The 16405-nt window shown below is 37.2% G+C and overlaps 1 protein-coding gene across 1 annotated transcript in view; it reads left to right on the forward strand.

The window, feature by feature from the left end:
• Positions 1-1798: 1798 nt before the first annotated feature.
• The window catches only part of CPLANE1 (ciliogenesis and planar polarity effector complex subunit 1), a 130488-nt gene continuing 115881 nt past the window's right edge, over positions 1799-16405 (forward strand). Inside the window, exons 1-6 of the mRNA XM_077763477.1 lie at positions 1799-1840; positions 6360-6486; positions 8248-8383; positions 8501-8620; positions 9511-9743; positions 14350-14456. Coding sequence (XP_077619603.1) covers positions 6406-6486; positions 8248-8383; positions 8501-8620; positions 9511-9743; positions 14350-14456 — 677 coding nt within the window. The 5' untranslated portion in view covers positions 1799-1840; positions 6360-6405. The remainder of the gene's footprint in view (positions 1841-6359; positions 6487-8247; positions 8384-8500; positions 8621-9510; positions 9744-14349; positions 14457-16405) is intronic.

Genomic DNA, 16405 nt, shown 5'->3' on the forward strand with positions numbered 1-16405 from the left:
CCCAGTACCTCTAGATTATGTAAATATCCTGTTGCTTATCCGAATCCTCCCTCTCCCTCTGCCTGATTTAGAATCCATTGATGGTTCTTTCCTAAACTAGTTTTTATTATAGTTTTAAAATAGTGATTTTCCATATCTACCCTTACATTGGTGTGGCCTTATTTCTTCTTCTTCTTCTTTTTTTTTTTTTGAGACNGCCTATTAATTTTCTGGGTTGTTTCCTTGGCTGTGCAGAAGCTTTTAATCTTGATGAGGTCCCAATCATTTATTTTTGCTCTTGATTCCCTTGCTTTTGGGGATGTGTCAAGTAAGAAGTTGCTGCGGTGGAGGTCAAGGAGGCTGTTTCCTGCTTTCTGAGAGGAAAGTTTTAAATTTCAAGCTTTGTTCAGCATGTGTGCAGTTTAGCATCCACAGAAGCACCCTCATTTATTATTATTATTTTTGTGTGTAGGGGGGAGAGAGAGAGAGAATGAGAATCTTAAGAAGGCTCCATGCCTAGTGTAGAGTCTGATTCATCACACCATGGTGAGATATGATCTGAGCCAATATCAAGAGTTGGATGCTTAACTGACTGAGCCACCCAGGTGCCTCATATTCTTTATTTAATAGATTATATCCTGTTGTTCATCTTCTTTATTTCAATGCTCAGAGTCTCACATTTGACTGGGGGATTTGGCCCTTCAGTCTTGATCCTGTTTCTTTTGACATGTCTCTGTCATGTTTTCTACCTTAACTTTGGAACAGATTGTTCCAGGTCTATCTGTTTCCTTCTCTATCCCTGCCCTGAAATCAGGTGATTTTTCAAGGAGTCCTGGTTTCTTTTACTGAGGAATGGTGTTTAGAAACCAAAATCTGGGTGCTAGGTTTGCTCATTGCTACTGGAGTATCATTGCTTCTAGGCTCTTTTAGAAGACAGAACTAGAAATCATGAGTTTTTCTATGGATACCTCCAATTCTAATCCAGCCCTTTAGGACTTTTCTTTACCTTTCTCCATTCTATAATTGTTTCCCCTTTCTTCTACAATGAGAATGGCGACTTCATATATATGTATGTATATGTTCATTTGTTCAGCCCCACAATACACACAAAGAAATAGCTTCATAATTTTTGTATTCATACCCCTAGGAAAAACAACTAAGAAGAATTTGACATTTGTTTGTAGTTCTTTTTATCTTTGGTTTGAGAGCATATAGTCAAAACATTCTGTTTAAAAGTTACTTGGTGGTGCCTGAGTGGCTCAGACGGTTAAGCGTCCGACTTCAGCTCAGATCATGATTTCACAATTCTTGGTTCTGAGCCCCATGTCGGGCTCTGGGCTGATAGCTCAGAGCCTGGAACATGCTTTGGAGTCTGTGTCTCCCTCTCTCTCTGCCCCTTCCCTGCTCATGCTCGGTCTCTCTCTCTCTTAAAAAAAAAAAAAAAAGTTACTTGAATTAATCCTTTTTCTCTTCATTGTGGTTATTTTACTCATTTGAAATATAGTCAGATTTTGTTTCTCTTTCTATTTTCATGTACCCTCTCCATTCTTGTTTTTATTAACATGATTCCAGAAATCAAAACTATACAAAAAGGTATATTAAGAAGTATCCCTCTCTTTCTAGTCTTTCCATTTTGCCACCCTCTCCCAGTGGTAGTGAGCCTATTTTGTTAATTTTTGTTTTCTTTTTCTGTTTCTTTTTGCAAAATTAAATGATGCATGTGTTATTTTCATCTCCTTACATATAAGTTTCATACTCTTTTTTTTTTTTTTTTTTTTAAGTAGGCACTAAAACCAATGGGGGCCTTGACGTCATGACCCCAGGGTCAAGAGTTGCTTGCTCTACCAACTGAGCCAGCCAGGTAACCCTATGTATATTCCTTTGCAGTTTACTTTTTTCAGTTAATATAGTCTAGAAATCAGAAAGATCTTCCTTATTCTTTTTTTTTTTTTTTTAGAGAGAGAAAGGGAAAGTGCAAGCAGAGGAGAGGGTTGTAGGGGAGGAAGAGAGAGAGAGGGAGAGAAAGAGAGACAGAGAATATCTCAAGCAGGGTCCATGCTCAGTGCAGAGCCTGACTCGGGGCTTGAACCTACAACTCTGGGACCATGACCTGAGCCGAAACTGAGAGTTGGGTGCACAACTGACTGAGCCACATTGGTACTTCTAGATCTTCCTTATTCTTTTTTGGCAACTGCTGAATATCTATATCCAACTGGTTTATTTGAATTAAAATCCAAGAAAGATCTTCATATATTACATTTGGTTATTATGTCTCTTAATATTACCCCATATATGCATATATATCTATGTAATACACATATAACAATTTCTCTCCCCTTAAAAAAAATTTTTTTTTTAATGTTTATTTTTAAGAGAGACAGAGTGCAGGGGAGGGAGAGAGTGAAGGGGACAGAGGATCCAAAGCAGGCTCTGTGCTGACAGCAGAGAGCCTGATGCAGGGCTCAAACTCAAGAACTGTGAAATCATGACCTGAACTAAAGGCAGATGCTTAACCTACTGAGCCACCCAGGGGTGGGTGAAGAAACTCTGTCATTTATCCTATAGCATTTTTTTACATCTGAATTTTGTTGATTTTATTTTCCTGGTGTATTAATATGTTCCTTCATTTTCTTTATTTCTTGTTAATTGATGTTTAGAGTCAGACACAGATTAAGATTCAATTTCAATTTTTTAAAATCTTTTTAAGAATATTTCATATATGGTTCTGTGTACTCCCTATCTACATGGCAGCAAACATACCAGGAGAAATATAATGTCTTTGTTTCACAGTAATTTTTTTTAAGTTTTTTTTTTTTTTTTTTTTTTTTTTGAGAGAGTACAAGCAGAGGAGAGGGAGAAAGAGAGAGGGAGAGAGAGAATCCCAAGCAGGCTCCAGACTGCCAGCCCAGAGCCTGACTCGAGGCTTGAACCCACCAAACTGCAAGATCATGACCTGAGCCAAAACAAGAGTCCAATGCTTAAATAACTGATTGAGTCACCCAGGTGCCCCTGTCTCACAGTAGTTTTAATTGAGATTGATTAGTGAGTGTAGGAGTTTAGGCCATGTCAGTTTGTCTGTTACAAACTCCCCCATCTACTTTCACCTAATCATTTTAGCAACCACCGATACTGTTGACCTATTATTTCATTAGAAGTTGCAAATAACGCTTTTCTGATAAAACATTCCTCTTGCATTTGGTTCACTTTTTAAAATAATTGCTTTTATTTATAATTTTAGTTATATTTAAAATTTATAGGGGCGCCTGGGTGGCTTAGTTGGTTAAGCGTCCGACTTTCGCTTAGGTCATGATCTCGCGGTTCGTGGGTTCGCACCCCGCGTTGGGCTATGTGCTGACTGTCAGCTCAGAGCCTGGAGCCTGTTTCAGTCTGTGACTCCTTCTCTCTCTGACCCTCCCCTGCTCACGCTGTCTCTCTCTCTCCTCTCTGACCCTCCCTGCTCACGCTCTCTCTCTCTCTCTCTCCTAGAAATAAATAAAAACATTAAAAAAAACTTAATTTAAAAAAAAGAAAGAAAAAAAATAAAATTTATAAACATAGTGTCTCAGGAAGTTGTCATTTAGATTATTGGAAAACATGATATTACAGTATAAAATATGCGGATGGCTAGTATCTTAATAGGTCCTCTTTGCTGTACTTGAATAGTTTTTCTTTTAAAGTTGATTTTACTAAAAGGTTCATCTTTCTTTTTAAAGATCTTTAATCATACCAAATTCAGCCATTTTAGAATTCATAAACTAAATAGAATTAGGAAAATAGAATTTTAAATGTTTATTTTTTTGAGGGAGAAAAAGCACAAGCAAGGGAGGGTATGGGGGGGGAGGGGGGACAGAGGATCTGAACCAGGCTCTGGGCTGACTGCAGTGAGCCCATTGCCAGGCTTGAACTCATGAACTGGAATATCATGACCTGAGCCAGAGTTGGTTGCCCAGCTAACTGAGCCACCCCAGTGCCCCAGGAATATAGAATTTGAAAAAAGGAGGAAAGAATATGGCTGTGATTGAATACAGTTCAGGCCAATGACCAAATTATATCATTGTTCAAGATTTCACAATTTTAAGAATTAAAAAAAATTAACTTGTAACAGAAACTTATAGATAGGAAAATTGCGTATATAGTACAAAGAACTTTTTTTCACAAACCATTTGAGTGTGACAAACTGATGTTCCCTCACCTCTGAATATTTTAGTGTACATTTTCTGCAAATAAGGACATTCACCTACAAGAATCGAAGACACTCATCAAAATCGGAAAATTAACATTCATACATTATAACTGTATCAGCCTTAATTTCTCTTTCAAATTTTGCCTGTTGCCAGTATTGTCCTTTATCATGAAAAGATAAAATTTACAATTACTCATTGCAACTTATTTATGAGATTTTTCACTTAGGAACAGTTTTTTTTTTTTTTTTTTTTTTTAATTTAAAGAGAGAGAGAGTATGCAATGGGGGAGAGGGGCAGAGTGGGAGAATCTTAGGCTAGCTCCCCGCTCAGTGGAGCCTGATGTAGGGCTCAATCCCATGACCCTGGGATCATGACCTTAGATGAAATCAAGAGTCAGACAATCAACTGGTTGAGCCACCCAGGCACCCTGGGACTGTGTTCTTGATCTTTTTCCTGACTTTCATAACGTTTAAACTTCAGAAGTTTTCAGATCAGTTATTTTGTAGAATGTCCTTAAATTTGAGTTTGCCTGATACTTTTTGTGATTAGATTCAGGTTATGTATCTTTAGCACGAATTTCACAGAGAAATTTTTCTTATTCTACCTATTAGGTGACCCATGATTTCCATTTATCCCATTTCTGATAATTTTCATTTTGACCACTGGATTAAATGGAGTCTGCCTGGCTGTTTCATTATAAAGTTACTCTTTTTTGTAACTAATGAGTACTTTATTTTTATACTTTATAACAATGTAAAGAAGATATTTTTATCAAATGTTCAGTTTATTCATTTATAATTCTATGGATTCATGTTTTTCTGTTTTATCCTGTGGATTTTATTTAAAAAAATTTTTTTAATGTTTATTTCCGAGAGAGAGAGACAGACAGCGTGAGCAGGGGAGGGTCAGAGAGAGAGGGAGACACAGAATCTGAAGAAGTCTTCAGGCCCTGAGCTAGCTGTCAGCACAGAGCCCTATGCGGGGCTTGAACCCATAAACCATGAGATCATGACCTGAGCCAAAGTCGGACGCCTAACCGACTGAGCCACCCAAGGGCCCCTATCCTATGGATTTTAAATCCATTGCTATACTTTGTTTGGATCCTCAAACTGTTTTCACTTTGGTCAGTGGGATCCTTTTCAGTATGACTTCTGTGTTTTCGTTCTGCTTGGGCTCCGGCACATATGCCAGGCTGTCATGTCACACTGTGTGAACGTCCTCCCAGGATTCTCCATGGAATGGACTATTCATTCAAGATTATGCTTTCCTCACCCTACTTGAGCTCTGACAAACTCTTCTTGGCTTCCACTACAACTAGCTCCATACCCAGCATGGGCACTTTCTATACATCTTCACATCATGTTTTCTTGGGGCTTCATCTTTATGTTGGCTAGTGTGGACTTTCTTACAGTTTGATGGCTCAGGGTAGTTTGTCTAGATGGCGATTGAAGGCTTCTAGAGTGTAATTACTCCGGAGGTAAGAGAGAAGCTATAATTGCTTTTTATGATTGAGCCTTGGGAAATGTATAAAATTATTTCCATTTTACTCTTGGTTAGAATAGTAAAAATCTCACTCACTTTTAAGGGATGAGGCATGGACCAGAGTTCTCAATGAGAGAAGTGTCAACGTCATAGTGTAAGAAGAGTATGTAGGATGGGAGATACTGTTGTGGCCATCTTTGGGAAATATAGCCTATGGCACTGAGAAAAGCATATCACATAGAAACTTTATGGTCAAGATCTTTCCCTATTTTATTTTTATCTTCATAGACTGAGAAACAACTTGTGAAAAAAGCAAATACATTTTGTCTGACTATTCAAGACATGAGATACTAAATACATTCTTTATGGGGCGCCTAGGTGGCTCAGTAGGTTGGGCGTCCAGCTTTGGCTCAGGTCATGATCTCACAGTCCATGGGTTTGAGCCCCACATCAGGTTCTGTGCTGACAGCTCAGAGCCTGGAGCCTGTTTCGGATTCTGTGTCTCCCTCTCTCTCTGCCCCTCCCCCACTCATGCTCTGTCTCTGTCTCAAAACTAAATAAAACCAAAAATAAATAAATAAATACATTCTTTATATCTTACCTTAAAATGACAGTTAACTTGAGCTGATGAAAAAAGTGATTTACCAAAACTTCGTGAACATTCTAAATTAGGATCCTCAGTAAATCTTATGTGCTACTTATTATTATTTACAGCATCTTGTGACTTTTTGCTTAATTGGTCATTGTTATCTTAAGAAGCATGGCGATAAGATTAGAAGTTTTGACATCAACAAGTATCAAGCAGAAAAAGCCCTGGCCACGAGTCTCCTGGTTAGGACAGGTAGGTTTTTCTTTCTTCATACAATACCAGCTGTAATAATGTGTTAAATGTGTACTTTGCCTCTAAGATAAAATGTTCTATGGTCTTAAAGAAAACCTACCATCTTTAGCAGGATCACCTGCTCACGGAACAGAGTTTTTTGTGCTTGTGTTTTGTTTTTTTATGGTGAGCAAGTTAACTTCTCCAAAAAGTTAAATGGTCTGTATGGAAGAAATATTTTATTTTCAAAGAAAATTTTTGTCCTGTTAGATTTGAGGTTGAGATGGCAAATATAAAAAGGAATTTTTAAATTTAAATACAATTAACATGCAATGTTATATTAGCTTTAGGTGTTCAACATATTCTATAATTCCATGCATTAGTCAGTGCTCATCACAATAAGTATAGTCACCATCTGTCACCATACAACACTATTACAATATTATTGAATACATACCCTATGCTGTACTTTTCTTATCAGTAACATATTTTATGACTGAAAGTTTGTACTTCTTTTTTTTTAAATTTTTACTGTTTTTTATTTATTTCTGAGAGAGAGAGACAGCATGAACAGGGGAGGGTCAGAGAGAAAGGGAGACACAGAATCTGAAACAGGCTCCAGGCTCTGAACTAGCTGTCAGCACAGAGCCTGATGCAGGGCTTGAACCCATGAACCGTGAGATCATGACCTGAGCCGGTCGGACGCTTAACCAACTGAGCCACCCAGGTGCCCCTGGAAGTTTGTACTTCTTAATCCCTTTCAACTATTTTGCCCATCTCCCCATTGTTCTCCACTCTGGCAAACTACCAGTTTGTTCTCTGTATTTAATAGTCTGTGTTTTTTGTTGTTGTTTGTTCATTTTGATTTTTAGATTCAACATATAAGTGAAATCATGGTATTTGTCTTTCTCTGACTGACTTATTTCCCTTAGCATTATACCCTCTAGGTCCATCCATCTTATTGCAAAAGGCAAGGTCTCATTCTTTTTTATTGCTGAGTAGTATTCCATTTTATATATAGCACAACTTCTTTTTTTATTTTAAACATTTTTTTAATGTTTATTTATTTTTGAGAGAGAGAGCATGAACCAGGGAGGGGCAGAGAGAGAGGGGGACAGAGGATCCTGAAGCAGGATCTACTGACAGCAGAGAGCCTGATATGGGGCTCAAACTCATGAACTTTAAGATCATGATCTCAGCTGAAGTAGACACCTAGCCAACTGAGCCACCCAGGTGCCCCCACCCCTTTTTATTAAAGTTTATTTATTTATTTTGAGAGAGAGAGGGTGTGTGTGTGTGTGTGTGTGTGCACGGGCNAACTTTTATTTTTGAGAAAGAAAGAGACCAAACATGAGCAGGAGACGTGCAGAGAGAGACAGAGACACAGAATCCAAAGCAGGGTTCAGGCTCTGAGCTGTCAGCAGAGAGCAATGCAGAACTCAAACCCAGAATTGTGAGATCATGACCTGAGCTGAAGTCAGACACCTAACTACTTAACTGACTGGGCCACCCAGGTGCCCTAACACTCTTATAATTTTAAAGATCAAAAAGGTCTAGGTGTAGCCATTAGGTCATCTTACCTAGTAATTCTAAGAAATATTTTAAGATAGAATGAAAAATCTCCAGGTTATCTAATGAACGTAATTTTCATTTTATGATTTGTGACAAATGTATAATCTTTCTTGAATGTCACTTTGTTTTCCTTTCTGGGATAATTTTGTTAGATTAGAGGTTGAATTAACTTCTGGCACCCCTGAATTTTTATTTTTTTTTTTTTTTTAGGAAAATGAAGCTGTTTTCCTTTTGGATAATAAATTTATAAATGAAATTAATTTGCTATCAGGAAGAACAAAGAAGAAAATTCCTTGTCTGCAGCCTTTGTTGAAGGATGCTATTGTCCTAACAACATCCAGTAATGGTTAAGTAGTACCGATGTTTTCAAAAGGCTAGATTAATTGTGTTTGTTCATAAAAATTTGGGGTAATATTAAGGGAAATATTAGATTATAACTATTGTATTTCCTTTTTGGAAACAGATGCCTGGCTGGCTGGGGTACTTACTACAGGGGAGCTTTTTCTTTGGAACAAAGATCAAGATTGCTTGAAAACTATACAGGCAGTTGAAAAGCCTAAGAAAGTGATTCAAGCTGCAGTAGGTAAGAGTTTTTTATTTGTTTAAATTGGTTTACTTGATAAATGGGAGGAACAGAAGGTGAAGGTGAAACATTTTCCTATTACTATTTAAAAAATATCTCTGTATGTGTGCATATATCTATGTATCTATAAAAATATATATATACATATATGTATTTTCTTGTATATATATGATGTTTTTGGATGGTGTTTTGTTTTTTTGTTTTTTAATTTCTGAGAGAGAGAGAGAGAGAGAGACGGCGTGAGCAGGTGAGGGTCAGAGAGAGAGGGAGATACAGAATCTGAAGCAGGCCTCAGGCTCTGAGCTAGCTGTCAGCACAGAGCCCTATGTGGAGCTCGAACCTACAAATTCTGAGATCATGACCTGAGCTGAGGTCGGATGCTTAACGGACTAAGCCACCCAGGCGCCCCAGATGGTGTTTGTTTTTTTACTATTTATTGAGGGAGAGTGCACACAGGTGAGTGGGGGAGGGGTAAAGGGGGAGAAAGAATCTTAAGCAGGCTTCATACCCAATGCGGAGCCCAATGTAGGGCTCGAACCCACGAACCGTGAGATCTTGGCCTGAGCTGAAATCAAGAGTTGGTCCCTCAATTGACTGAGCCACCCAGGTGCCCTGGTGGTGTTTATTTATGACACTTAGATTCATCTTAAATAAAAGTCTGGCTTGCCTAACATTTGATAACAATGTGTTCCTAATATCACATAACAAGTACATGGTAAATGTTACTATTGTTTGTACTTTTAATTTATTAGTAGTGCCTTAGTTTTACCCTGAATGGAAAGGAAATATCATTTATGTTTCTTATTGTTAGGATAGATAAATTATGTACTTTTTGGGAGGAATTCAGACTTTAGAGGTTTAATTCCCTTCTTATGTTTGTTTTTTTAAAGCAAGTTCTTTGAGACTCTACTTGTATGTTTCTGGAAATGGGAAAAGAGTTCTGCTTATAACTCCTTCTGGATGCATATTTCTTTGGGAATATTTGGAATTCAAGACTATCTTATCTTCTAAAAGCCCTTCATTGGTAGGCCAGTGGTCCCAGATCATACCTGAAGAAGCAGTTCATTTGCCTTCTGATGAAGATAAAGAAGCTGTAGTGCATGCTGTCTTTATAAGAAATGAGGTAAAATCTGAATTGGACAGGGTATTATTGAAGATGAGATCTCAGACTTTAAGAACAGACACTGTAAAGCTGTTGAGCAGAGTGTGTAATAGCATTGCTATATATCTTTAATCATCATTAATTTTCACAGTAATTGAAGTTATTGTGGAAAAGATATTTTTACATTTCTTGGTCATATTTTTTTAAATGTTTATCAAAAATAGTTTGAACTCCACCAAAACACTACAACTGACAGATGAATTCAGTAAAGTCACAGGATATGATATGAATATACAGAAATCTTTTCCATTTCTCTGCACTAATAATGATGTAGCAGAAAGAGAGATTAAGAGAGAACAGTTTAATTTATAATTGCCCCGAAAAGAATATAATATCTAGGAAAGATCTGTAATCTGAAAACTATAAAACGTTGACAAAAGAAACTGAAGGTGACACAAACAAGTGGAAAGATTTGTGGTAAAGGGAAAGATGCTCATGCTCATGGACTGGAAGAACCAATATTTTTAAAATCCATACTATCCAACATAATCTATGGATTTAATGCAGTCCCTGTCAAAATGGCAACATTTTTCAAAGAACTAGAACAAATAATCCACAATTTGTATGGAACCATAAAAGACCCCAAGTAGCCAATGCAATCTTGAAAAAGAAGGACAAATCTGGAGGTACCGTAATTCCAGATTTTAAGATATACTACAATGCCTAGTATTCAAAACAGTATGGTACTGGCACAAAAATAGACACACACACATAGCTCAATGTAACAGAATAGACAGCCCAGAAATAAACTCACGTGTATATGGTCAGCTAATCTATGATGAAGGAGGCAAGAATATACAGTGGGGGAAAGTCTCTTCAACAAATGATGTTGGGAAAACTGGACCATTTTCTTATACCATATGCAAAAATAAACTCAAAATTAAAGATTAAAGACCTAAATGTGAGACCAGAAGCCATAAAATTCCTGGAAGAAAGCATAGGCAGTACTTTCTTTGACATCAGCTATAGAAACATTTTTCTAGATACATCTCTGGCAAGGGAAACAAAAGCAAAATTAAACTATTGGAACTAGACAAAAACAAAAAGCTTTTGCACAGCTCAGGAAGAAACCATTAAAAAACAAAAAGACAGTCTACTGAATGGGAGAGATATTTGCAAATAATATATCCGATAAGGGGTTAATATCCAAAGTATGCAAAGAACTTAACACAATTCAACATCAAAAAACCACAAATAACCCAGCTAAGATATGGGCGGAGTACCTGAATAGACATTTTTCTAAAGAAGACAGATGCATGAAAAGATGCTCAATATCACTTATCATCAGGAAAGTGCAAATCAAAACCATGCTGAGATACCTTATACCTGTCGGAATGACTACAATGAAAAAGACAAGAAATAACAAGTATTTGGCAAGGATGTGGAGAAAAAGGAACTGTTATGCACTGTTGGTGGGAATTGGTGCAGCCACTCTGGAAAACAGTATGGAGGTTCCTCAAAACATTAAAAATAGAAATACCATATGATCTACTAATTCTACTACTGTGTATTTACCCGAAAAAAACAAAAACACTTATTTGAAAAGACATATACTCCCCTGTGTTTACTACAGCATTATATACAATAGCTAAGGTATGGAAGCAAGCCAGTGTCTGTCAATAGATGAATGGATAAAGAAGATGTGGTTTGTTTTTAAAATGGAATATTCCTCAGTGATAAAAAAAAAATAATGAAATCTTGCCATTTGCAAGAGCATGGATGGAGCTAGAGGGTATAATGCTAGGTGAAATAAGTCAATCAGAGAAAGACAAATACCATGACTTCACTTATATGTTGAATCTGAAAGACAAAATGAACAGAATCTTAAATACAGAGAACCTGTGGTTGCCAGAGGGGAGGTGGGTGAAATAGTGTGTTAAAAGCACACTTGTCTTGATAAACACTGAGAAATATGTAGAGTTGTTGAATCATATTGTACACTTGAAACTAATATAACACTATGTTAATTATACTTGAATTAAAAAATGATTTTACCTTAGAGCTTCCTTTCTCCTAGTATTTTCCTTAGTTTTTAATATTTGTACATTTGTTTATTTATTTAGAGCCCAAGCAGGGGAGAGGGGCAGACAGAGAGAGGGAATCCTCAGCAGGCTCCACACTCAGAGTGGAACTTGACACAGGGCTCAATTGCACAACCCTAGGATTATGCCCTGGGCTGAAATTAAGAGTCGTATGCTTAACTGACTGAGCCATCCAGATGCCCCAATTTTTATTTATTTTTTTATTTGAGTATAGTTGAGACACAGTGTTACGTAAGTTTTAGGTATACGACATGATGATTTAGCAATTCTTTATGGTATGCTGTGCTTGCAGCAAGTGTAGCCACCATCTGTCCCCATCAAAACTATTATAATGCTATTGATTATATACTCTATGTTGTATCCGTTTTAATCCCATGATTTATTTGTTACATAACTAGAAGCCTGTATCTCCCACTCCCCTTCACTCCAACTCCCCTCTGGCAACCATCAGTTTATTCTCTGTGTTTATGTCTGATTCTGTACTTTTCTCTAGTTTTAAAATATACCAAGTTTTATAATTTAAAAAGCTAGATTTGATGATAATTAAGCCATTTAATTCCCAAGAAAGGACACATTCATAAACTAAAAAACATTATCAGTAGCTGCATGCACTCTTTATATGTATGGACCAACATTTTATTACCCAATTCATTGTTGTTAGAAATTGCATTTTAAAATTTTATTTTCCTCTGCCTTCCTCTATCCCTAATTTAGATAATAATTAACTATAAAATAAGGGAAAAAATTAAAAGAATCTTTCCAGTTTTAGTCACAGTAAATGGCAGTGTTTTCTTTCTTTTTAATTTAAGTTTTTAAAGTTTATTTATTTTGAGAGAGAGAGAAAGAGAGAAAACATGCCTGTGGGGAAGGGGCAGAGAGATTGAATCCCAGGCAGGCTCCCTGATGTGGGGCTCAAATCCACAAACGGTAAGATCATGACCAGAACTGAAACCAAGGGTTGGACACTTGCTTAACTGACTGAGCCCCTCAGGCACCCCTTAATTTTTATTAACTTTTTCCAAATTTTTATTATTTAAATCTAGTTAGTTATGTAGTGCAGTATTGGTTTAAGGAGTAGAATTCAGTGGTTCATCATTTATATATAAGACCTAGTCCTCATCATAACCAGTGCCCTCACAAAACCTATTCCCCATTTAGCCCATCCGCCACCCACACCCCTTCATCAGCCCTCAATTTGTTTCCTATCTTTAAGAGTCTCTTATGGTTTGCTTCCCTCTTTTCCTCCCCCCCATATGTTCATCTGTTTTGTTTTTTTAATGTATATTTACTTTTTTGAGAGAGAGAGAGTGTGAACTGGGGAAGGAGGCAGAGAGAGAGAGGGAGACACACAATTATAAGTAGGCTCTAGGCTCTGAGCTATCAACACAGAACCCAGTGAGGAGCTCAAAGTCATGAAGTGCAAAATCATGACCTGAGCTGAAGTCGGATGCCCAACCAACTGAGCCACCCAGGTGCACCTCATCTGTTTTGTTTCTTAAATTACACATATGAGTAAAATCATATGGTATTTGTCTTTCTCTGACTGACTTATTTTGCTTAGCATAATATACTCTAGCTCCATCTGAGCTATTGCAAATGGCAAGATTTCATTCTTTTTGATGGCTAATATTCCATTTGTGTGTGTGTGTGTGTGTGTGTGTGTGTGTTACACATACCACATTTTATTTATCCATTCAATGGTTGATGGACACTTGGGCCCTTTCCATAGTTTGGCTATTGTTGATAATGCTGTTATAAATATTGGGGTGCATGTACCCCTTTGAATCTGTATCTTTGTATCCTTTGGGTACTTAGTAGTCCAATGCTGGGTTGTAGGGTAGATCTATTTATAACTTTTTGAGGAACCTCCATACTGTTTTCTGGGGGTGGCTGCACCAGTTTACATTCCTACCAGGAGTATAAGAGTGTTCCCCTTTCTTTGCATCCTCGCCAACACCTATTGTGTCTTGTGTTGTTAATTTTAACCATTCTGACAGGTGTGAGGTGGTATTTCATTGTGGTTTTGATCTGTATCTTCCTGGTGATGAGTGATGCTAAGCATCTTTTTATGTGTGTTAGCCGTCTGGGTGTCTTCTTTGGAAAAATATTCACATCTTCATTGGCAGTGTTTATTTTTTTAATTTTTTAAAATTATTTTTGAGAGAGAGAGTTAGTGGAGGGGGGGCAGAAAGAGGAAGACACAAAATCTGAAGCAGGCTCTAGGCTCTGAGCTGTCAGCACAGAGCCTGACGTTGGACTCGAACCAACAAACTGTGAGATCATGACCTGACTTGAAGTCAGACGCTTAACTGAATGAACCACCCAGGTGCTCCAATGTGTTTTCTTAAGACAATAAACTGTACCTTTACTTATTCTTTAGCCTAATGTTAAAAATAAAGATATAAACAGGATTTCTGTATGTTTCATTTATTTTATTTTTGATGAGAAATATATTTATGTGTTTTATATATCTTGGTTTATTTTCAGATTAATTATGTACTAAAGTTTATTACATTTATCTACAGTTGTTTGGAGACTGCTGCTTGTGTTCATTTACTTTTTATTCTGGAGAATGTCTGAAGGTAACATTTCTAGCAATTCGGTGGCATGAAAATGTATTTACATCTATAAGGTGAGATAAAGGTTTCCTTTTTCCTTACTTTCTATCTCTTTTAAAACATTTTTTTCACTCATAAATACATAATAAAATTAGTAAAATGAAATGTAAACTTGAACCTTTGAGACTTTACAAATCTATTTTTCCCATAAGTACTGCTGTTATTTTAGTTTTCATTTTAATGCTTTATTTATTTTTAGAGAAAGAACAAGCGGGGGGTGGGGGGCAGAGAGGGAGAGGGACAGAGGATCAGAAGCAGGTTTTGCATTGACAGCAGAGAGCCCAATGCAGGACTCGAACTCACAAAATGCAAGATCATGACCTAAGTCGGATGTTCAACTGAATTAGCCACCTAGGCACTCTTAGTCTTCATTTTAAATGTTTACTCTAGAAGGTTTTTCTTGTTTTTATTTCCTTTCTGAGAATTGAGAACATGTAAAAGGTAAGACAGGCTATGGTCTTACTTGTATTAAAATTACAGAGATGGCTATTTTGGGAAATAATCAATTGAATTTTAAAAAGAATATGACTCGAATTTACTGCTTTTCTTTTAACTGCTCAAGTACTTTTTATTATTTTTTACTTAAATATTTATTTTGAGAGCAATAATGCATGCACGTGAGTGGGGGAAGGACAGAGGGGGAGGGAGGGAGGAAGGGAAAGAGAGAGAGAGAGAGAGAGAGAGAGAGGAAGAGAGAGGAATAGAGAAAGAGAATCCCAAGCAGGCTCTGCACTGTCAGTGCAGCGTCCAACTCGGCTCGATCTCATGAATCGTGAGATCATGACCTGAGTCAAAATCAAGAGTCAGATGCTTAACTGACTGAGTCACCCAGGCGCCCTACTCACGTACTTTTTTTTTTTTTTTAATGTTTATTTATTTTTGAGAGAGCAGGGGAGGGGCAGAGAGAAAGGGAGGGAGACAGAAGCCAAAGCAGGCTCCGGGCTCTGAGCTGTCAGCACAGAGCCTAATGCGGGGCTCGAACTCATGAACTGTGAGATCATGACCTGAGCCAAAGTTGGTCAGTTAACCGAGTGAGACACCTAGGTGCCCCTGCTCATGTACTTTTTAAATTAAGAATAGTTTTATTTATCCTAAAAAGCCAAATAAATACAGAGTGCATTAAAAGCATATCATGCCTGGGGTACCTGGGTTTCTCAGTCAGTTAAGCATTAGACTCTTGATTTTGGCTCAGGTTCTGATTTCATGGTTCATGAGTTTGAGCCCTGCATCTGGCTCTGCACTGACATTGTGGAGCCTGCTTGGGATTCTCTCTTTCCTTCTCTCTCTGCCCCTCCCCCACTTGTGAGCATACACTCTCTCTAAATAAATAAGTAAACTTAAAAAAGAAAAGCACATCATGCTTCAGTAAGATTTAGTAAAATAGTGTGGTTTTAAAACTTTCTTAAATTTTTTATGCTATGGTACTTTACTAAAGTGCAATTTATATAGTGTAGAATGAATAAATCTGAAGTATATAATGAGATGGACTTTGATAAATATACGTGTGTGTAACCATTCTCATATCAAGTATTGAACATTGCCAGGATTTTATTTTCATTTTTTAAAGATATTTTTTATTTTAAGTTTATTTATTTATTTTGAGAGAGAGAGGAGAGAGAGAGAGGGAGGGAGGGAGGAAGGGGCAGAGAGAAAGAGGGAGAGAGAATCCCAGAACCATGAGATCATGACCTGAACAGAAATCAAGAGTCAGACGCTTTAACCGACTGAGCCACCCAGGCGCCCCTAAAGATTTTATTTTTAAGTGATCTCTACATTTATCATGAGGCTTGAACTTAACAACCCCAAGTTCAAGAGTCACATGCTCTCCTGACTTAGCATCCAGGCACCCCAGAACATTGCCACTATTTTAAAAATCCTTTCTTCTCTATTTAATAACTGTGAGAATGTTTAGAATATGTGTCATCTAAATCTTTCATCAAAACAGATGCATTTGGGGTTGACT

Source organism: Crocuta crocuta, unplaced genomic scaffold (assembly GCF_008692635.1).
Source record: "Crocuta crocuta isolate KB4526 unplaced genomic scaffold, BGI_CrCroc_1.0 scaffold4, whole genome shotgun sequence".
In the NCBI taxonomy this organism is placed as follows: Eukaryota; Metazoa; Chordata; class Mammalia; order Carnivora; family Hyaenidae; genus Crocuta; species Crocuta crocuta.